The sequence below is a fragment of the Marmota monax genome, unplaced genomic scaffold (assembly GCF_021218885.2).
Source record: "Marmota monax isolate L192 unplaced genomic scaffold, Marmota_monax_Labrador192_F-V1.1 WCK01_AAM20220418_F8-fsc00112, whole genome shotgun sequence".
NCBI lineage: Eukaryota > Metazoa > Chordata > Mammalia > Rodentia > Sciuridae > Marmota > Marmota monax.
The window spans coordinates 1131688-1155826 of NW_026692073.1; the positions used below are offsets into that span (position 1 = coordinate 1131688).

The following is a 24139-nucleotide window of genomic DNA, read 5'->3' on the forward strand; positions in this document are numbered from 1 at the left end:
AGTTTTTCTCCATTTACTATGAGGTTGGTTTTTCATATGTAACCTTTATGGTGTTAGGTAGGCTCCTTCTATCTCTAGTTTCCTCAATGTTTTTATAATGAATGAGTGCTGAATTTTGTCAAAGATCTTCTCTGCATCTATTGAAATGATTAAGTGACTTTTGTCCTTAAGTCTATATGTGTGAAAAGTTATATTTATTGATTTGCATATTAAACCAGCCTTGCAACTTTAGGATAAAACCAACTTGGTTAGGTTACAATCTCAATATGTTGTTGAACACAATTTGCTAATATTTTGTTAAGTACTTTTGCAACTAAATTCATTAGGGATGTTCATCTGTAGTTTTCTTTCCTTGATGTGTCTATATCTGATTTTAGTGTGAGTGTGATACTGGCTTCATAGAATGAATTTGGAAGTGTTCCATCCCTTTTTATTTTGTTAGAAAGTTTTTTTTATTACTTCAATCTCATTAGTTTTTAATAATACTTTATATTGTCATTTTGAAAGTTATTGGTCTATTTAGATTTTCTGTGTCCTCTTGATTCAGTTTTAGCAGATTTTCTTTGTCTAAAAGTGTACCCACTTCTTCTAGATTTTCCAATTTATTGAAATAGTTTTCAAAATAGTCTCTAATGATCTGCTGGATTGCTGTGATGTCTGTGGTGATTTTTCCTTTTTCATCTTTAATTTTATTAATTTTGGTTTTCTTTTTCTTTTGGTTTAGGGATTATCAATCTTGTTTATCTTTTCAAAGAAACAATTATTTGTTTCATCAATCTTTATGTGTGTGTGTGTGTGTGTGTGTTGTTTTGTTTTGTTTTGTTTTCAAGGGCCTCAAGATGCATCATTAGGTTGTTTATTTAGGAGCATTCTGATTTTCTTATGTAGGTACTCATACCTACAAATTTCCTTGGAACTGCCTTCATAGTGTCCCAGAGGTTCTGGCATATTGTATCACTATTCTCATTTGAGTCTAAGAATTTTTAAATTTCTCACTTGATTTCTTCTATCACTCATGCGTAATTCAAAAGTATATTGTTCAATCTCCATGTGTTTATATAGTTTCTGTAGAGTTTTGCATATTAATTTCTGATTTCATCTATTATGATCTGATAAGATGCAAGGAATTATATGGATTTTTTTTCTTTTTTGTAAAAAACGTTGCTTTGTGGCCTAAAATATACTGTATTTTGGAGAAGTTTCCATGAGTCACTGAGAAAAAAAAGTGTATTTAGCTGTTGTTGGATTGAATATTCTCTAGAACTCTGTTAAGTCCATTTGATTTATAATATTTTTCAGGTCCAAAAAATATTTGCCATAGTTTATGACCTATCTAAAGAGGTGTGTTGAAATCATCTAATATTATTGTACTGGGGTCTATCTGAGGCTTCAATTTGAGTAGTGTCTCCTTTATGTAATTAGTTGCACCCACTTTGGGGGCATACATATTTATTATTGTAATATCTTCTTGTTAAATTGTTCCCTTTACTAGTATGGAGAGACCTTGTCTCTTCTTTTTAATTTTGAAGTCTGCTTTGTCAGATATAAGAGTAGATACTCCTGCTTGTTTTGGGGCTCTATTCACATGATATATCAATTTCTATACTTTCACTTTCAGCCTATGGCTCTCTTTGCCTATAAGGTGCATCTCTTGCAAACAACATGTAGTTGGGTTTTGTTTTTTAATTCATTCTGCTAGACTGTGTCTTTCAATTGGACAATGGATACTATTTACATTCAATGTTATCATAGAAAGATGTTTATTAATTCTTGCCTTTTTGATTTATTTATCATGTTTAATTTGGTCCTGTTTCTCATTTGCTTAGCTACTCTTCAAATGAGATTTGTTCATTTGTGAGCTCTAGGGTTTGTTTTTCATTTCTTCTGTGTGAAGTATTTCTTTAAGTTATGAAGTGCTGGTTTAGTAGTCATGAATTCTTTCAGTTTGTTCTTATCTTGGAAAGTTTTTATTTCTTCTTTGAATTTGAAAGATAGCTTTGCTGGATGTAGCAGTCTTGATTGACAGTTATTTTCTTTCAGGACTTGGAATACATCATTCCAAGCTGTCCTGGCTTTTAGAATTTGGCTGAGAAATCAGAAGAGATTCTGATTGACTTGCCTCTGAATGTGGCTTGACATTTTTCTCTTGAGGCTTTTAAAATTCTATCTTTTTTTTTTGTCTTGTCTATTTGGGGTTCTGAATGCATCCTGTATCTGGATTTGAAGATCTACCTCTTATGAAGGTTTGAAACATTTTATTATTATTTCCCTGAAGAAGTTGTCTTTTCCATTAACCTGCATCTCACAACCCTCCTCAATTCCAGAGATTCTTAAATTTTGTCTTTTAATGTTGTGACAGAGTTCTTGTATATTCTGATAGTGGATACTTATTTTCTTTTCTTTAATGTTATCTGAATGTTTAAGGTTGGCCACTTTGTCTTCCAGCTCTGACATTCTGTCTTCAGAATGGTTTACTCTATTAGACTTTCAATTGAACATTTTATTTGATTTATTCTTTCATTTCCAATATTTCTATTTGGTTCTCTTTCAATATTTTTTAGTTGTAGTTGGAAACGATAGCTTTATTTTATTTATTCATTTTTATGTGGTGCTGAGGATCAAACCCAGGGTTTCGCAAATGCTAGGCAAGCACTCTACCACTGAGCCATAACCTCAGCACCAACTTTTTCAATATTTCTATCGCCATATTAAATTTCTCATTCATACCTTATACTGACTTCCTTAATTCACCTAATTGTTTTTCTGTGCTGGATTCTTTTGAGTTCTTTATCTGATATTTCATCTATCTCAATAGCTTTGGGGTCAGTTGCTAGTTATAAACTTTAGAAGGTGTTGTGTCACTTTGTTTTTTCATATTTCTTGTATTCCTGTACTGGGTTTTATGGATCTATTAGGATAAATTGCTCTTCTACTCTTATGTGTGGGTGTTTAGTAGGGCTCTTTTTCACTTGCCAAAGTGTCCCAGAGTGATCTAGATTGAGATAGGTGTGGTATCCACAGCCTTTATATTAATTCTGTTTTTGATGTAGCAGTAGATATCCATAGGTGGGATCTGAGGGCCAACCCCTAGCTATTTCTACTTGGGACCTGATGTGAGTTTGGGTTTTTGTCTCTTCTACTCTTTGTATTGAAGTATAGCTAAAGATTGAGTGTCATCAATTTGTGTGTACAGCACAGTACATTGTCTTTTGGTTAAGTTTAGTTCAGTACAGAGACTACCCTGTGAACTTGTAGGTTCCCACACCTTACAATAGGGGGAAAACAATAGCAATAACCAATGCAAAAATAATATATATATATATGTGTATATATATATATATATATATATATATATATATATATATATATATAAAGAGAGAGAGAGAGAGAGAGAGAGAGAGAGAGAGAGAATTAAAATAAATATTTATTTCCTACTTATGGCTTTTACAATGTTAATCACCACACACACACACACACACACAAAAAAAAAAAAACAGAAATAGTGGGATCAGCAATTGCCAACAGCAAAAACAATTAGTAAGCATAAATTAGATCTGGCATTAAAGGAAATAACAACTATCAACTATGTCATTCACAGCAGTGATAACTGCAATAGCTTTGCTGAGGCAGGGGATATATAAACCAATTAGTTCTGAAAGATGGTAAAAATACAGTTAAGAGAAAATAAATTATGACAGGAATATATAAAAGAGTTTACAATTTCAAAAAGTGAACAGAGAATGTAAAAAAGTGTAGCAGGTGGTGGTTATAAGGAAGAAGAAGGAAAAATAGGAGAAACAAAGGGAAAAGAGAAAGAAAGAACAACAAAAATTGGCAGTTAGCAGGAGAAGGAAAGAGAAAGAGAACCCAGAAACAATGAAAACAATATAAAACTAAAATATGCAAACAAAAAAACTCTAACCCTCAAAAGACAAGGCAAGGAAAAATAAATACATTTTTAAATGCTAAAAATAAGAAAAAAGAAACAAATATGTATATTTGAGCTTCTGGATCAGCAAAGTTCAGGCTTCCTTTTTGATCTTGGATTTTTCCATACCAAATCTGTCCATTGTGTTTTTCTCTGTGTTTTCCCTCCATGTACTCTTCTTTGCTTAACATACCCAGATTTTCTGAGTCTCTAAGATACTCTGACTGTTCAATATTGAATTTTAGTGAAATCCCTCTTTTCACCCCCCTCCCTAAGAATCAGTACTCCCAATGCTTAAAACCTGAGCCGTATTGAGATAGAAAAGGCTAAGCAGTGGAGAGTAGGGAAGGGACAGTAAAGGTTAATAAGAGGGCAACCATGAGGACAGCCATTTTAACATGCCCAGAAATGTTATAAGACAGTTCCTATTTCTCAGTGTATATGTCTCTATCTTGCCAAAAGTGACTGCATATAATCCATAATCTAGCCCCTGCCCATCTGGGACAATTGAAACATCAAAACCCAGTCAAGAGGAGCTTATCGACTTCTCCTTATGTACCTTTAAAAGAAGGAGCACCATACAACTTAAATGGCACTCTTGCCCCTCCCAGGTGCGCTGATCATGACTCTTGCTGGTTGTAAGATGTAGAAAATGACAAACCCCAAAATAACGTGGCCTGAGAAGAGGGAGTGAGGAAGAAGGCAACACATTGGTAACATTGACCCTTTCCAATACATCCTTTCCCAGTGACAGGACAATCCCTGGGAAGGAAGCAAACATCATCCAGTGACAAAACAATCCCTGGGAAGGAGATATCCATCAAGCCTAGAATGGCAGTCTCTGGGAGGAAGCCAAAGCATTCATTGATCCTCCCCCAAATAAATCCTTTCCCAGTGACAGTAAAATGAGACGCTGAAGGGAAAAAGATAAGCACTGAACACTGACCCCAGACCTTCCATTCTTCCCAAGTAAAAACATGGCCCAGTAAAAACAAATATCAAATTCTCACAAACCTGTTTCCTGTGTGCCCAAATTGATATACTCTGTCAATAATTAAGTCACCTCTCAGTGTAACATATATAAACACAGATTCCTCCTTTGGCCAATGGCTCATTTTCCATCAGGCAAGTGGGTCCACCCAATGCATGTGCACAACCGAATAAAGGCTGTGCTGATCTGTGAATTTTACATCCAGCTCCGTCATTTTGTGCCAGCACTGGTAACAGAACAACTAGGAATGCAACCTTTCTTTAATCCTCCATCTTGAATTGATGAACTAGAAATTTTTTAAGTTTTAAATTTAACCCTATTCTCTTGTTGGCTATCAGAGAACCGCAAAAACAGAAAAACACACATTCTAAACAGAAAATATCTTTTCTCAATTTCAACATTAGACATTTAGGGTAAGCATGGATTAGGCGGCAACTGTTACTATAAATGATTAATATACAAGGGACCATCTCAAACAATTACATCCAGAAGTTTTTGACACAGATGTGGGTGGCCTGCACAACCCCACTTCACACTTTCTTCCCATTCTCACCTCTTTCCTCTCCAACCTCATCTCCTGTCATTCTCTTCCTCTCTCTCATTCCACTTCAGATACACCATCCTCCTTGGTGTTCCTCCAACAAACCAAGCACACTTCTTCCTCAGGGCCTATGCCTTTGCAGATATACACATGATTCCCTCCCTCACTTCCTTCAGGGTGTTCATAATATGCCACCTCTTGGTGTCCTGAACACCCAATGGAGATGTGCAGACACAGGCTCCCTTCCGTTCCCTGTTCCTGGTTTTATTTTTATCCTAGCATGATTGACATTCAAATATCTAAACATATTCTTAGTTACCTTGTTTATTTGCAGTGGTTTTTGTCTATTTTGTTTACTCCTTTATACCCAGAACTTAGAACAATGTCTGCACATAGTAGGGATGCAAAAAGTATTTGTTAAATAAATAAACTTCTAAACCTCCCTGATATTAAACTCTATTTCCTTCCAAATCAATTCACACATATCAGGGGAAGTCTCAAGATTTGAAAGACTTCTCCCAGAAAAAAAAAGAATTTCTGTTGAGAGAAAAATAAGTACACACATCCCTCCCAAATAAAAGAGTTACTGGCCACTGGTAGGTACATTCTTTCAACCTCCTTTCAAGAATTCCAAAACAAAAAGTTCTGTTTTACTTAAGATACAATTTCCTTTAGCAGTTTGTTGGAAGATAGATTTTAATGGTAAACAGAGAATCCTTTATTTAATTGCCACTTAATTTTGTAATTTTCAGACTTTCATTATCAGTTTCATAACTTGTTTGTTTTTTAAAATATGCATCCAATTATCTTTGTAAAATCTCTCCTTAAAGGCCAATTCAAGTCCAGTTTTGGCTGGGGACTTAATTCAGTGGTAAAGTGCTTGCCTAGCATGCATGAGGTCTTATTTAATTCCCAGCATTGGCGGGAGGGCCACAGTTTTCTGGGAAAACTAATTATGTAAGATGGCGCTTTTATTCTTCAAATATCAATTCACCAGGCACAAAAAAAAAAAAAAAAAACGTACTCTGCCAACAAAATTTGTCTTCTTCCTGGCTTATGTTCTAAATGGTAGGTTTATTACATGTTCTGCACATAATAAATCATTTCTTTGGAAATATCTTTCACAATTTCCTTCACTCAGAATTAGATCACTTAGGATAGAGGTAGATTTCATACAGTCTTAACAATGAAAGTTTGTTCAGAATATTTTTAAAGTTCTTCTATAACCATATTGGCAAAACATTTCTTCTTTTCTATAGGACCTCTTCAGTTTTCTTATTTTTGTTTTTCAAATTAGTATATTAACAGCTACATTGAGGGCTTAAATTTTGACACAAAGTAGATGGATTAATTTAATTAAATTTCCCTTAAAAATAGGGAAATTTTCAAATTGAGAATTTCAGGGGATTGATGGCTGAGTTAGGTGTATTAGCCAAGTGCTACCAAGGTTGGAAATGTATCTCAGGCTGCACCATGCAAACTAACAAAATCAACAAAGCAAGCTAATGCCCGTGTGGACTAATTTTCAAAGTTCCATTCATTGTGAGGATTGATGTACATTTTGCCATTTACTTAGATATCACACTTGAAAACCATGTTTCCAGTTAATTCCAAAGATGTTCAAAGCTCTTATAAGACCAGTATTCTTAAAAGTGGACTGATCGGCCTTCTTGCCACTCTGTCCTTAATCATCTTTCCAGTTTCATTTTGTGAGGCAAATTTACTTTTATAATTCTTCATCCTCTTTGTCTTTTACTCGGGATTCTCAGTGAAGCCTGCAGCTCCTTCCTAGCACTCCCAGGCTCCTACCAGCCACTGACTCTGTGTTGCTGAGTTGTGTCACTGGCTACCTGCTGAATTAGGAGAGTCGTGACATATGCATAGAAGCTCTTGAGGAGGTCAAGTGCACTGAGCTTCTTCTGCTCCTTAAATGCTTTGTAAATCCCTATGAGCCTGGGCTACCAGAAGGATTAACAATGTCCACTAGGGAGCACCACTCCTCTGGTAATTACCACCAAATGGCCTATCTACTACAGTTTTCCCTGACCACTCCTAATGGTTCAAACCATTAATCACCCCTTAATTACTGCACCCTTAATAATGGAGAAGGAAAACTATTGTTGACACATGGACAAAAAGGAACAGATAACCCTTAGGTAAAATTCATTCCATGATTTATCATTTTTCCCTTGGGATGGATGTGTTTTACAGTGACTGGGTCTTTACTGCCCCCTCCTGGATTATGGCATGGCAGCACTGGGCAGTCCCAGGCAGAGCCCAAAGAGTAGTGGAATATATGGAAGACCAATTGCAGCAACTCCAGAGCTCAGTTCTTTGATAACTTTCCCTAAATAATTATTGTCTGTTCAAGCAGAACTGGCTCCTCCTTCATCCCTCTACACTAGGAAAAGTGCTTATTTCTCATTGGCCTATTTCCTCCCAAGACCCAACAGAACAAGTGGGACCTGACCACCTTCCTTAAGACAAGTATAATTAAAAATAGATTCTTCAGGCTGTAGACGTGCAAAAATAAATTCTTCACACATTTACTAATATAAAATAAGTTTTTATCCACAAATATTTGTAATACAATCATATTACATATATGAAAATAAATATTCATATGCAACATATATGAATAGTATTATTTGAACCTGGCACTTGCCCTTAGGGGTAGGTTTTCAGGGATAGGAAAAACATGCACAGAGCAAAATCTCCAAAACATAAGCAAAAATCTACTTTGCTTTTTTCAAAGATCTTTCCTATCTTTTATTCATAGAAGAAGGAATTCAAATAACCAATAAATACATAAAAAGAAAAAATATTTTTAACCTCAATAGAATTCAAGAAAGTGTAAAAAGCAAGATCATGAATTTTCACCCATCAAACAGGCCAAAATGAAAATTATAAATAAGAGCTAATGTAACAAAATGATTTTCTTAGATACTATTGGTGAGAATATAAATTGGTACAGCCTTTTAAGGGGGAAATTTGGCAGAATCAATCAAAATATAAAATGAATCATACCTTCTGCAGCTTTAAAAAGTCCATCTCTGGTGAGCACTGTGATGATTTCTCCAGCGTCCATTCTGTGCCCCTATTGCTCTACAAGTCATGTGGGTCCATGGATAGGCTGCCAGCCAATCAGCATAATCCCTTTTCCTTTCACTCCCCTTAATTCAGGCAAGGGTACTTAACAGGAGCCCCTTAGTGCATACCATCTTCACTGAACCCCCACCCCAACCCATACAGAGATTTGCTTCAGGCTCCAATCTATGAGTGAAGTTTTATTTGATGGGTTAAGAAACTCTTCGTCTCCTTTAGAATCAGTGAGGAAGCATGGAGCTCCAGTAATCTAAGCTCCTAATGTTTATATTATCTAAATAAATGTTTCATTTTTAAAATTAATTCCAGATCCAAGTAATCATGACTATATATTTATGCCAACAAACTCTCATGGCTTTTTTATTTGTCAAATGACATTAAATTCTTTAAACCTTCAAAGTCAAATGCCTATAAAATCTGAACAATATTCCTACTTTTATAGGTATTAGTACCATTATCACATAGAAATCACTGTACTAGATTATGTGGAATAGAAATAGGTAAATAATTTGTTGTTCCTAATCTTTACAGACATTGAAAACTTAGTGAGGGAGAGACATTAGGTATTGTTCTTGCTACCACCCTAGTCTAAGGACAAGAAAACATGCTGAATTGAGATGTCACTTTAATTTCCCTGATTCTTTCTTATATTAATTCATGTTACCTGACAAAATATTTTCCAAAATTTTATTGTTGAACCTTCCTTGCTTCTACAGGAAATGATCCTGCAGGCTAAAGTAAAGAATGAAATAATTGAATAAGGTTATATAGTGGGGAAAATTAATTTTCACTGAAAACAAAATAAAATGATATTTTCTTGATAGTTTTGTTTTTGTTTTTGTTTCCAGGAATTGAACCCAGGGGCACTTAAAGCCATATCCCCAGCTCTTTGTATTTTTTGAGACAGTCTCGCTAAGTTGCTTAAGACATTGCTAAATTGCTGAGGCTGGTTTTGAACTTTCAATTCTCCTGTTGCAGCTTCCTGAGCAGAGTTTTTATTTTAAAGAAAATTTCTCTGCCAGTGCAGTGGTGCACACCTGTAATCCCAGTGACTCAGGAGGCTGAGGCAGGAGGATTGCAAGTTCAAAGCCAATAAAATAAAAAAATAAAAAGGGCTTGGGATGTGGCTCAGTGGTTAAGCACCCCTGGGTTCAATCCCTGGTACAAAAAAAAAAAAAAAAGAGGGAAAAGAAAATTTCTCAGTGTATAATATATTCACTGTCAGCCATCCACAAACATCAATAAACGCATAGCTCTAAATCACAAGTTATACACATGTGATGAGGTCAATATTTGTGGCAAAGTACCTCTCAGAAGTGCATGTTAAGAAGCAGATAAACTGTCTGTTAATTGCATTTTCAAGTTATTTCATGTTTTGATGCCATCAAGAGAAAACAATAGGTCCCTTTAGAAAGCAATATAATAAGATAATTTTTATAAAAATAGGAGAGTGTTAAGGGCTCCTTCCTAATGTAAACATACTTAACACAAAACAATAAAGAAAAATTCTTTTAGTCCAGTTCACCAAGACTAGCCTACAAGGTTAGAAGCGGTCCTCTGGTGGTTCTCTAATTCCCTGCCAGTGGTTTGCTTATACACAGGGTGATTAAAAAACAAGTCAACCACAATTTTCAGTCTAGTCTGACTCACAGCTGAGTATACATGCAGCCTTATATTATAGCACAACTAAGATAAGTGAACCAAAAAATAAGAAAAAAAAAAACATCTTCCATATCCCCATTTATTTTTATTTTTTTTATGGGTACATAAAAGGTGCTTTATTCACATGCTTAGTAGGTAAGAATGAACTAAATTTATCCTATGTATCAGTATAAACAGATCTCAAAAATAATGTAGAATTTAAAAGCAAATTCCAAAATAATACATGTAGTATGATATCACTTATATAATACTTTTTTTAAGTTAAAATTCTTAATGAGAAAGAAGGATTTGTTTCTGTCAAGGTGGTCAAAACTGTTGGCAAGGATGGATTTTTATTCTTTATATTTATTTTTGGGCTCATTACCATATCCCCATTTAAACAGGAAGTCAGGCATCCCAAACAATCAGGGAATTTTTGATCAGAAGAACTGGGTTCTTAACCTGGGTCTGTCATAACTTTTGCCAGGTAGTCTTTATTTATTATTTTATCACTGTGCTATTTATATCACCAGCTATACAGTTAATTAACTGGTTGCCCCTATATTCAAATTTTCAACAACAAAAAAACAAATTAACATTATTTCAAACTAATTTATTAAATACCATACAGTGGGGTCTGGGTGTGTGTGTGTATATATAATTTTTAGTATCTTAATTAAATAAATATAAATTAAAACCACCTATGGAGCTTAGTTAGATAATATTTATTTATTTTAAAACATACACATACACTGCAAACCCATTGTCCCCCACTAGTACATATACATAGTTCATATTAGTGTGTAACTAAATCATATCCTTGTAAAGGGAGAGTAAATAACCACAAACTGAAAACAAAGATTATTTTGGTTTAGTATCTACAGCCCTAGTTTGAAAAATCTTTTTTAATAGTTCTGCCAAGGTTTTAATCATATATGATCCTCAAGTTTCAACAAAGACTTGAGTATAAATGATTCTCAGTTTTTTCACAGATATTTAAATAGGCAAAAGATACCTAAGGAGAGTACAGAATTAGAAGGTAAATGACTTAGACCCTCAGAAATTGAGCTAATATTTTCACACTTCTCTTTACATAAACATAGCATTGAAATAAGCTGTTGTTGAGGACTGACTTTAAGTATTGTCTTCTTTCTAGATTGTAGAGTCTGTTGGCAATATTTTTCAAAGTAAAAATAAAATAATATATTAGTATGAAGATCATTAATGCTGATATTCTAATTTTTTTTCAGCATTTTAGCCATACTAATCTAGTCAAATACCAGGTAAAAGGTTAAAAATAAAGCTTTTAAATCAAAACCAAATATCAATTTAATCATCACCTATAGACTTATATGTTGGAACCATTGATTTTGCTTCCTCTTGAATGTCCTAGTCTTTTGAGGCCCAAGTATCTAAGGCCAGAAGTTCAATGTTAAGTTCCTTGGAGTAATAAAGAAAAATTTAGTTAAATTCTTGGATTAATTCTAGTCAAAGGCTTTTAGGAAAAAACAACACACTTTTAATTGGCTAAGGCAAAAATTCTATTCAAATCCTGGTCTCCTTAACAACTGTTCTTTAAAAATGATAAATGCAGAGCATGACTGGAATCCTAGAAACAAGAATCTGGAGCTCAATTGGTCTAACTCTCCCACCTAAAATGTTGCACACCTGTGCAAAATGTGTGGTAAATGATGATGTACCTTGGAGAAAAGCTTTGGGAAGGCCTAAGCATTTGAGGCACAGAAACTTCTCTGGGTTCTAATATCACCCTCAAAATATCAGTGGACAAGAGTGGAGTCCGTAATAACAGACATTCCCTCCCTACAGTCTCAACAGCAATTGGCCTAGACAAAAGTGATCAGCCTGATTAATAGGTAACCCTGCTTCCCATCACCTATTTCGTATGTGTAACTCTTTCCAGTGAGAAGTGCAGTATTCAACTTTAAGGTTCAGTACTCTATTCTCCTTTTCCTCTTGTTCCAATCATGTTCCTTCACACAGGAACATTAGCACCAAAATTTTACAACGCAGAGGACTACCAATGCCACAGCTGTACTGAGTCATTAGAAATAAAAAGTTTCTCTGTCAGATTTATATTAACGTAGTTCTTAGATCAGCAGAAAGGCCAGATTCCCACAATACACTGAATATTAACAACAATCACAGAAACCAATGATATATATCACTCCTGGACAGCAGTTACATATCACCTTAATGCCTAGAAACAAGATTTTCAAGTGTTTTTATAGGTAAAGTAAACAAAACATTTTTTTTTACTGATCCTAGAGTTGTTTTCATTTTCTTCAACTGTAAACATTTATACAGATCACACAAGGTTAAATGCATGAATAACATGACCTTTTATAATGTGTCTCTTGCCTCCATTTTTAATCACTTTTAATCTTAGTAATTTAAATACACAATCTACTAATAGCAAATTCACATTCATGTAACAAGAACCATATTACTATTCTTTCATTGTCTATATCTTAAAATAGCAAGCATCAACAGACTGAAAAAGTAACAGGATAACAGTTGGGAAGGTGAACTTGTTCAATCTTCCTTTGAAACATTTGAAGGATGTCTTTGTCTTTCCTTCCTCTGCAAAGCAACTTTCTTAGAAAATGCAGGAAGTTCAGAAGGAAACAATGAATACCACGAATCTCTCCTCTTAGGATATTAGCACTCTAGTTGCAAGGAGATGTCATCTCAAGTGCTATAGCAGCATCTAAAAGCACAGAATATTCCACCAAATATTTTATATTAAATATTTCTAGAAATTAATTTGTCTCACTCGCTTTCTCAAAATGTATACATTGATAACATTGGTGGGTACTATGTAGTCTAAGAAAACCTAGATTATATGTATTAAAAAGAAGATTTTAAAAACATTCTTTAGAATAACTATCAATCTAAACTATCTTGTATAGCACATTATCTTCTTTTATGCAAACAATGACTGATTTTGACAAAAGAGATGTAAGGTTTGTAGAGCCTGAAGTTTATACAGTTTACATGAATTAGTTGTTCACAGTTCACATGAACCAACTCAAATAAATGCATTGCTATTGTAGGGACAGACAAGGCAAGGCACCAAAGTTAGCAGGAAACAGTTTTATTTGGCTGCAGCCAGGTTCAGAGGGGACAGCTTTTACTATAAGCAATCAATCCCCTGAACCCCGAGTTCAGGTAGTTTCAGAGTTTTATAACCAGCATGTAAGGGGAGGAACTCAGAAGTTCAGGCTGCAGAAGTTCACATAAAAGCAGCTTTTTCTTTCACTGTTCTGGGCAAGTTAACCCTTCAAGGACAAAACCTGAGAAGGGGAGAACTTCTTCTCCCCTCTCTTTCCTCCCTCTGCCAACTTTTACCATGGAGCCCAATTGGTAACTTCTCTTATATTAGAAATGTAGACATCTCTGTGAAGCTCCAGCTCAAGGCCAGAGGCCTTGTTTACACATTTCTACAAACTACTATACTGGATACATTTGTGAAAAACTAGTAAGGGGGTGTCTAGCATCTGGAATGCTGATTTCTTCCAGGCTAGCGGCCAAGTAAAATAGGGCAACATGAAAATAGGAAATTTATCTACATTGAACTCTTTCGTAGAGACTCATTTGCTGACAGTCTTAAAATCAGCCATAGTGAAGATTTCTGGAGAAGCCGAGTTAAATTTTTTTTTTTGTGGAGAATGGGGGTGCCACTACATTGCAAAGCCCTTTCCCTGGGTCTAGGAAGGGCTTGTGCAAATGAAGAATTAAAATTTAAGCTTTTTTCACTTCACAGGAAAGTGATCTTTGATATCACAGATATTCAAAATGCTTTGTGGAGATTAACAGATGAATTCCAATAATAAAATTTAAAGGAACCTGGCATTTTATTACAATATCGTATTTTACAGAGTTAATGAGATATTAAACATTGAATGACTTGCTTAAAGTAATCTAGCAAATTATCATTCCAACAGGTTTAAAATTTTTTTAGTACAAAAACACTTAAAAGTAATCATTTGGTATACTGCTGATCCCTCTTTATTGGGAAAGAGAATACCAAGTCATTGTTTAATTTATCTTGCTTGACAAGCCCACAGAACAAAATACTGAAAAGTAAGATAAGTATATAACCTTCTTCAGTACTTGTCACCCTGAATTCACATTATTATAGCTAATAAAATTCAGATTAGTTCAAGATCAAGAGATATAAGATCTATTAAAAAAAATTTTACTTTATAGACAAATGCTTTTGATTTTCTAAGTGGCACAACTTCCCTGGCAGGAGTTCTTATGAAATCAATAACCAGAGAATGTTTTGGCTGAAAATTTTCTTCAGAAAACCACAAAATATTTCTCATTAAAGGTGACACAGGGACTGGCTCAGTGGTAGAGTGCTTGCCTCGCACGTGTGAAGTATTAGGTTCGATCCCCAGCACCACAGGTACTTTTTTTTTTTTAAAGTGACACAGCTTTAAGTATGAGAAATCAGACTTACCCCCTTCTGAACTAAAATAATTCTCAATGCTGGCGTTCCATCCGAGGCAAGTCGGCCTCTGAATCATCTGACAGGGGAGATCCTGATACCTATAAAATAATCAATCTTTATAGTTTCTCAGTAATTGTAAATGTCTCACTCCTCCAAAATTCCAATTCTGGCTGTTTAAATATCAGATGCTTAGAATTAACTATTCATAGCTCAAGTTGCTTGCATGGGAAAGAATGAAGTCAGAGGACATTTTGGCCTTTAGTTTATACATACATTAAAAGATACTTCTAATCTGTCATTGTGTGCTATTTATTACAAAACTTATTATAAAACAAAAATAAAAACCATTTGAAATCATCATATTAAGACTTCAAAGCAACCATTATAACTGTGTTATATGAAGTAAAGGAAAATATACTTGAAATGAATGAAGGGTCAGGAATTCTTAGCACAGAAATAAAAGCTATTAAAAATAATCAAGTGGTTATTTTAGGATTAAAATATATACTATCTGAAATTTTTAAAATCTAACTGAATGGACTTAATAGTGGGACAGAGATAACAAAGTAAAATGTCACAGAACACGAAGAGAGGTAAAAAAAAACTGTACAATCTGTAGAAAGAAAAAAGATTAGGGAAAAGTTAACAGAGTCTCAGGAACCTGTGAGAAAACATCAAAAGGTCTAACCTATGTTTTGTCATTAGACTCTCAGAAGGAAAGGAGCAGAAACATACATATTCTAAGGAACTAAAAGAAATTCTAGAAGTGGAAGATTATATGGAATAGAAAACGTTTAAATTAGGTAAAAGGATGGTCTTAGGAAAAAAAAATGTCAGGTAGACAATTCATTTTGAGAGATTAAGAAATGATTCCAGAGTTTTACTCTTTCAAAATGAGGTTTTAACTTTAGGGTTAATGCAGTAAAATACTACAAACTCCCACAAAGCCTATTGTTATACAAAGAACATACCTAGGCTATACACACACACACACACACACACACACACACACACTCTCTCTCACTCACAGACACACATTTTTAACCTAAAAAAATGATTACTACCAGTTAGGAAATTTATATATAAATATTTATGCAATAAGATACTAACTGCAATGACATATAAAATGAGCTTTAGCAAGCAAAATCTTATAGATCAACAGAAAACCTGCCCAATTCTTAAGACCAAATTTTCCTTAAAATATAGTAAATATGTAAGAGACCCAAGTTTCTCTAATTTACAAAGAATATTTCAATACCTGATGTAAAGCAACACTGGGAGTATGCAGGTCAATAGCAGCCAGAGAAGGAATCCGAGATTCTGAAAGAATTTTGTTCTCTTTCTTTATTAGTCTAGAATTTAGAGCTAGATAAAAACAACCATAAACACAATGAAAAAAATATACATTTTTTTAGTTTTTCATATTCTACATCTGTCCCTCAATATGTATTTATTACACATAAATGAGTATATGTGTTTAATTACTTAAAATATGTAAGGTTACCATAAATTTTTTCTTAAATATTCTGTTAGTTTATTTACTACACATTTTACAATGTACACAAAAGGGCTGAAAAGATTAAAAGCATCATAAACATACCTATTCCTTCCAAGGCTCTTAGTTCAGGGAGATGATTATAGTTCAGTTCAGGCAAACGGACATCTGTCTTAGAATATTCCCTTCTTTTCTTATTTGCCTGAAGGAGGCTTTTTTCACTAGAGACCTAATTTGGTCAGAATTATTAACAGAAATAAATTAGCTTCAGGGTAAACTAGACTTTCTTTCTTTTGTAACGACTTTATTTGTATCCTAATGTTTATAGATTTAAAGAGCCAGAATAAAAAACTTTAAGGATATTAATAACATAGGAAACCATTTTACTCAATTATTCTAAACCTCCTCTTTACCAAATTTATTAAAATTGTTAACAAGTGGATAACCTGATTGTTCTACATTTCTCCTTTTCCCCGTGCCAACCTTCGGTATAAGTCCTGCCAAGAGTAAAAGGATAGAAGATGAAAATCAATACTCTGGTCTTTCAGGCTACCAAGGTCAGACCTAATAACACTTGGGCTTTTCAGCAAATAGTTGCCATTACATGTATTATAATAGAGCTCCCTTGAAATTAAAAGCTCTAAATTATTTTCATTTCCTGATTTTAAAAAAGTTTTTTTTTCCATCTTAACTTCCTCATGATAAAAATGGAAACTGAAAAACTAGTCCCTAGATTAAGTGGGTGCCAAGGACACTGGAATTTTGACATAATTCTCTAGCAAGCACAGCATAGCTAAATCCATATAGGTGTATTTCCTGCCTTTTATCTTACTATACCCACTTTTTCTCTCATAAAAGTTGTTTGCATCCCTGAGCACTCTCAAGTTGGAGATTGAGACAGAAAAGTCTCCTCTAACTTCCTCAGGAATGGCTTTGAATAAATCTGTTTTCTTCCACCAATTTGTGATTCCTGAATTTTGGTTGAGTGGTGAGCAGAACCTTCAATTCCAGTAGCATAATCACATCTCCTCCAAGATTGATTCTTTCTTTCTCAATATAATCTTGTTACTTGTTTTCTGTATTTGGTCTTGTCTTGCTCCTTAGGGTTAGCATGATACTATCTTCCCAGGAAATATAGTTTATTTAGTAAAAAACTGTAACCTCAGTTATTTTCCTTGTCTTTTTTATTTTTATTACTTCATAGTTGATAAAGTCAGAAAACATCCAAAGTGAGGAATAGTAGTGTCACTTCAATTCTTCAATTTTATAAATTTGATATTTTTATAAACTTTTTCATTTAAGAATTGCAGAAACTACATTCTTTTCAACATCTTCAAAATAAATGGCACATAGAAATTATGTGACTTGACAAAAAACATATATGACTAAATCACATATATGTATGTGTGTATTTATATAAACATATATATGATGAAATACACACACAACAAACATACACATAATGACATTAAGCCATAAAGATTCCTTGAGTACAAAAAATAAAATCAAAAAGTGAGTTCAAACTACCAGATTTACACATTCAAAGCATGACGAAAAAAAAACACATAATAATAAATGTTTGTATATTTATTCACATCCCAGAATTAGGGCATAAAGAGTGGGGAAAGTACAGATCTTTAATGCAGAAGCTGAAGAAAGTCTAGATTTAGTTCTGTCTGCATTAATTTTCATTAAGGAAAGACTCCAGTGAGTCTTTTCTCCACCATTTTTTTTCCACGTCAGATGGGTAATGTGCTGATGTCATAACAAGGTTTAGAGGGAGGCACATCTCAGACAAGAGCAGGACCCCCCAATCATCACACGTACGAACCGAAGGATCTTTTCTCCACCAATCTTTACCCCCTTTCTCGATTATCTTTTCCAAAGAAGAATAAATAAAAATAGGATCTAAAATTATTAGCCAGCATTGAATATGCAATGCCTGAAAGCAGTTGATATCAATTCTTAAAAAACAGTATTGAGCTAGCTACTTTTAAAAAGGTTTGCTGATTGAAATAATCTTCCAGAACAGACCAGGATTAAAAAATAAAAGAAATCAGTAGGGTATTATCAAAAAATAAAATGTCATGAGCACAGAAGTAATATACTAAGAATAATTAAAAGAAAAACAGCAATGTCCAAATCATGAGAGAGATGAAAAGACTGTATTTTTCATCTCTGAGGATAATGAGTAGAGAAATTAGTGGAAAAAATACTGTTTGGGAAATATATCCATACCTCTTCTTTCTATGTAAAAAGAATTTACTTATTCTCCACATTTCTTAAGTCCCACCCCTCTCTTTTTCTGGGGTTCTAACAAGGCCTTATGCATGCTAAGCACAAACTCTACCACTGAGCTATACTCCTAGCCCCTCTTAAGCAGCCTTACTGGGCTAAACATTATTCTCAGGAATGGAGTATAGAAGTGAAGAAAACATCACAAATTACTGACATGGAAGCTTACACATTGTATTTTTGAGGAGACAGACTATACATAAAAATGAGCATATAGAGGATGCAGATATAGGTAATGAAAAAAAAAAACTAAGGAAGGAGAAGAGATAGAGGGTAATGAGAAAAAATGAGTCACAATATTAAAGAAGAACTCACGATAAGGTTTTATGTGTACTAAAGAGGAGAAAAAGTACACATAGTGGGTTATCTGGAGGAACAGAGCTCTAAATGTTAAGTGTAAAAGCCCAGAAGAACGCATGGCCATATTTCAGGAATAACAAGGAAATCAGCATGGTCAGAACAGATTGATAAAAAGAAAGGAAACAGAGGTAGGATTAAAAGGGCAGGGGGCTTTCATCATGCAGGAACTTGATGGCCCCTTAAGGACTTTGGCATTTACTCAGAAAAGAGAAGTCAATGAAAGATTTTGAACAGAAGAATGATGATGACTTGACATCGTTTATAAAAGCAGCATTCTGGAGGTTATGTTGAGAATAATAATGCTCCTTCCTGTGCCATCTCTGAACCTTAGTCATGCTTTGAATACTAAAATCTGATAGCATGTTTTTAGTTTGCTGATTTTTTAGACCAAAAGTTCCATGGAGAGAGACTGACTTAATTCTGGTGTCTTATATAAAATAGATGATCAAGAAATATTTGTTAAATGAATAAAAAAATACTTTCACCAGAAATCTGGTGTGGGTAAGATAATGAGATAATTTCTCTTTTCATTTATTCTAAAAAAAAAGAACTGACTGATTGGCAAGCATTAAGAAAATTTACTATGCTTCCATAAACAAGCAAATGGCATTATAACAACATCCTTCAGGCTTATTTAAATTTTAGGATTCTACATCATGACTATGACAGGACGATTTTTGCATAATTAAGGTTTCACTTTATGACTCTAAATACAATTCTCAGTTCTTAACTGTCATACTGAATATTATACAAGTCTAGAACTGACTAGTGCTTGCTCTTCTTCAACTGGGAACAGTTTACTTACTGATGTCACATTAATATTATAAATTCCTGATGGAGAATGTTTATTTGGTTTAACAAATGGAATACAATACTTCTTAGTTTTCTCATCCACTCTGCAAAAAAAATTAAAATCAATAATTATTATTTTCAAGCACAAAACCAAATGACACAGCACCAAGTGTTACGCAGTTTAATCAGAATTTGATGCCTATCTTCAAATATATATTACATATAAATCTAGTGAAGCATTCTATAATTTATCACTTGACTCATGCCTTCCTCACAGCCTCAACTCCTACCTTTTAGCAAAATTTACTTTTCTTTTAGCAAAATTCCCAAAAGGTGCTTCCTTTTACCACCAAGTGCCAATAGACAAACTATGCAGCAGCAGACCACCAAAACAAATTTCTTATTACAATAACATTCTTTCATATTATAGTCTAAATAGTTGTAAATTCTCTTCACCTTAAATCATACAATTCTACTTCCTTAGGACTCAGGTGAATTTTGGGTACAGATCCTAATAATTTTCATCATACAAGTCAAAAAGTTTTGCAACAACAACCTAACAAGTATAAATAGCATCTATAATTCTACCAGTAAAACAATGTGAACGAATCAATAAACATTATCATTTGCAAATAGATCTCTTAGCAATTTTTTTAGTCTTACTTTCCTAATTCATACCTGTAACTCTGTACACCTGAGATAGTTCCCATTCCAGAATTAACACCAGGAGCAACTGCTGAAAGATTGTGTATAAGTGGGGGGATTGCTGTGCTTGGATTCCTTGTGTGGTTCACGCTGACATTGCTGCAGTCTCTGAGGCTTGTGGAAGGCACTGTTTTGATGTGGCTTATCCTATTTCCATGGAGATACCTGGCATTTGAACCTCTATTGCCTTTTTCAACTTTCTCTCCATCGATTTTTGATCCTCTTATTTTAAATACCTTAGAATTCTTAACTTTGGGATCAGCATTGGTATCCTAAGCATGAATAAAAATATTAAGGTTAGTGATCTGAAAAGAAAGAAAATTACCTCTTCTTATGTAGTACTTACTTGTTGCCTCAAGCAGAATTTCACAGGTATCACCTTTTTGTGACCATTATCTTTAATCTACCTATAGAATTAAAAATGAAACCCACATTCTTATTCACATATTTATTGTGAAAATACAAAAAGAACCAAAATGTAACACTAATTGATAATATATTTGGATATGTGTGCATATGGTATCTGTATATGGTGTATATGAATTTCAGTGGGGAAAAAAAAGTGAAAGAGGAATTAAGAAAGCTACTTTTCTCACCTCTAGGCTCCCTGACTCTGAGGGTAGTGAATTCAAATTACCTCATTAAGAACAGATCCTGAGTACCTTAGCCAGAAAAGCAAATTTAAATATTCAAATTTCAATTTTATAATGCTCCAATTTATATAAAATTCTAAAACAATATTTTTTTCCTCACATCATTTAAGGAGAAAGAGTGGTGTGTGTGTGTGTGTGTGTGTGTGTGTGTTTGCTCCCTATATGTATGTATGTTTGCTCTCCCTGTGTGGGTGGACACATACAAGCATGTGTCTAGGTGTTCTTAGATGAGCATATGAAACTGAATTTCTCGGAAGAAGCCACATCTATATTAAAGATCCTGCAGACTATTTGAATTTGGATGACTACAACATTATGATTATGGAGAGATGGAATGTAGGTCATGAGCCAAAATTATCTTGAGCTGTCTTTTGAGCCATTTACTTTCAACCTCTGTATCTGACCTAACATCCTCATGACTCTTAGGTAAAACTCTTGGAATGTATTACTAGGCTTAGCAGACCTCTAGCCTCCAAGAACCCCAGAGTTAAAAATGCTATAATATCTGAAACCTATAAAAGAGATTTCTCCTTCTGCTGTAGCTCATCTACCTAGACTCCACCAACATAATTTTATGTTAACAACTTTAATTTCCTGACAAGCATTATTATAGTTTCCTGGTATACACTGGCATTAAAAACATACTAAGTTTGTTTTAAACTGGCAATATCTGTAGGGAAGATACATTTTTAACAAATAGGCTAACAGTTAAGAACTTGTTCACCACTCAGAAAACTTCTAAAAGCTTCATTTCCTCCCACAAAAATTAATTTAAAACATAGACATTTACCTGTACCACCAGCATTTTTCTTTCTTCACCTAAGGAATCATCTTTTTCCTTTTCCTTCTTTCTGTTTTGGGATTTTTTAGATAAAGAAATATTCCTGGCATCTTTCTGTATTTTTAATTGTAGTTCCTGAGAAAACCTATACAGAAAAATACATTCTTCAATAAAATGAAATTGTATGAAACAGAGAAACCTAGAAAAACAATTGATTTTCAAGATAATTGTTGAAAATCTCACCCTTCAATCAAGGGTGAGACTAGAATATTTTATTTAAAATAAGAAAAATGATGGCCTAGATCAACAGTTAAGGAAGGGTAGTCTATAGATCTGTAGGGATCCCTGAGTATCATTCAGGAGGTTCACAAAGTCCAAGATATTCTGTTTTGTTTTATTTATTTATTTAGATATTGGGATTGAACCCAGGGGGCACTCAGCCACTGAGCCACATTCCCAGCCTTTTTATTCTTTATTTTGAGACCCTGTAAGTTGCTTAGGGCCTTGCTAAATTGCTTAGGCTGGCTTTGAACTTGTGATCCTCCTGCCTCAGCCTCCTGAGTTGCTGGGATTACAGGTGAGTATCACCATGCCTAATACAAGCTATTCTTATCTTAATATGAAGATATTGTCTGTATGCTATAAAAACAATGGGGGGAAAACCTGCCAGCACCTTGCCAAGAATTAGAACACTGGCACCAAACTATACCAGAAGTCATTTTCTTCATTGTCATGCATTTTCAGTTAAAAAAAAAAAAAAAAGCAGTAAAACAGTTTTACTTAAGAATGACCCTGATAAGGCAGTGAAAAGTATTAATTTTATAAAAGCTAAACCCTGTTTTCATATTCTATGTGACAAAATGGTAATATGCATAAAGCATCTATTATGAACCAAAGTGCAATGATCATTTTAAGAAAAGCACTTGTATATTGTTTGAGATACATACTACAAACTTTTTCATAGAACAATATTTTTACTTGAAAGAAAGAATGACAGAAAACTGATGGTTAGTTAAATTTGGGGGAGGTGGCAGACATTTCTTTTAGAAAATAAAAAAATGGTGAATAATATATTTCAATAATAAAACTCAAGCTTTCACGTTAAAATTAGAATTCTGTTGAACTTTTGATCTTAAAAGCTTCCCAATGATTCAAAACAGTTTTATGATGAGATGGAATATGACATTTTTTATATTGTACAATGAAATTTATCAATATTTTCCAAATGATTAATGCATGGTGTTATAAAAGCAAGGATGATTAAAAAGACCCACTTAAAAAAATAAGAAAGATAAATAGATTTTAATGCAACAGAGGAAAAACAAGTTCATTGATACAGTTTCGGATTTCAGAGTGACCAACCTTTAAGAAACTACCACTGCCAAGTTTGAGTATATCAGAATTTGATATAAAATTTAAAAACACCCACAACTACCCAAAAAGGCTGTTAAAATTTTCTTCCATTTTTCCAATCACATGTTTGTGTAAGGCCAGAGTTTCTTCATATATTTCAACCAAAAAATATAGCACAATTAATTGAATATAAAAGCAAGCAAACGTAAGAATCTGGTTATCTTCTACTAAGCTAAATATTAAAAAGATTTGCAAAAATATAAGGTGATATAACTGCCACTCATCTGATTATTTTTTTTGTTCTGTCAGCTGCACTGATGCCAGCACCTGGAGCAGCACGGTAGCTCTAGAGACTATGCCAGTAGCTACGACACCCACAGATTTGACCTTACGATCTCCAGCACATCAGCAGTGTCAGCAATATCATAGCACCTGTTGTGGCTTTGAGTTTACCAGCAACAGGAGATGGCACCTTTGTAACTACATCAGCACAGAAGATAATGGCATCACATAGCTGGTAGCAACATAGGAATCAGTGACCTGAATGGCAGATGTCACCACAGGGAAAATGGGGGCGGGGGGCATGAAATAATGCTTCTTGAAAACTAGAAGCACCAGTTTAGTAAGCATAGGAGACTATCCCTAAGAACTGCATTATTACTAAGGGTGAACAACTGCATTATTACTAAGGGTGAACTCGGGTAGGATGGTAGATTCTTTAGTCCTGCAAAAACAGGTGACAACAGAAATAAGGAAAATGCTGTCTGTGACTATGCAGAAGCCTTACTTAAATCCTAGATTATTAAGGCCTGGAAAACATGGGTTAGTACTATACCTCTCCGCAAATCTATCCATTTGAAAGAAATCATGGTGTAGCAGCTCAGCACAGAAAGGCCTTTTGTCTGGGTCAACATGTAAGCATTTCTAAAAAATTAAGAACACAAATAATTCTTATCCAAGGAAAACTTCCTACATTTAAATTTCCAAACACACACACAAAAAAAAAAAAGAAAAAAGAAAAA

General features: G+C 34.0%; 1 protein-coding gene and 1 non-coding gene across 3 annotated transcripts in view; both read right to left on the reverse strand.

Moving 5' to 3' along the window:
- Window positions 1-10916: 10916 nt before the first annotated feature.
- Cdkl2 (cyclin dependent kinase like 2) overlaps window positions 10917-24139 on the reverse strand; it is a 37235-nt gene continuing 24012 nt past the window's right edge. Inside the window, exons 7-14 of one of the 2 annotated variants that reach the window (XM_046458700.2) lie at window positions 23953-24041; window positions 21774-21909; window positions 20304-20602; window positions 19639-19729; window positions 16284-16407; window positions 15942-16003; window positions 14693-14781; window positions 10917-12934 (exon numbers count right to left, since the gene is read on the reverse strand). In XM_046458700.2, coding sequence (XP_046314656.1) covers window positions 14716-14781; window positions 15942-16003; window positions 16284-16407; window positions 19639-19729; window positions 20304-20602; window positions 21774-21909; window positions 23953-24041 — 867 coding nt within the window. In that variant the 3' untranslated portion in view covers window positions 10917-12934; window positions 14693-14715. Of the gene's footprint in view, window positions 12935-14692; window positions 14782-15941; window positions 16049-16283; window positions 16408-19638; window positions 19730-20303; window positions 20603-21773; window positions 21910-23952; window positions 24042-24139 lie in introns of both variants that reach the window. The other variant, XM_046458685.2, reaches the window with a different exon arrangement.
- LOC124102906 (small nucleolar RNA U13) lies at window positions 17916-18017 on the reverse strand. Its single transcript, XR_006855030.1, has one exon. It is a non-coding gene; the product is annotated as a small nucleolar RNA U13 (small nucleolar RNA).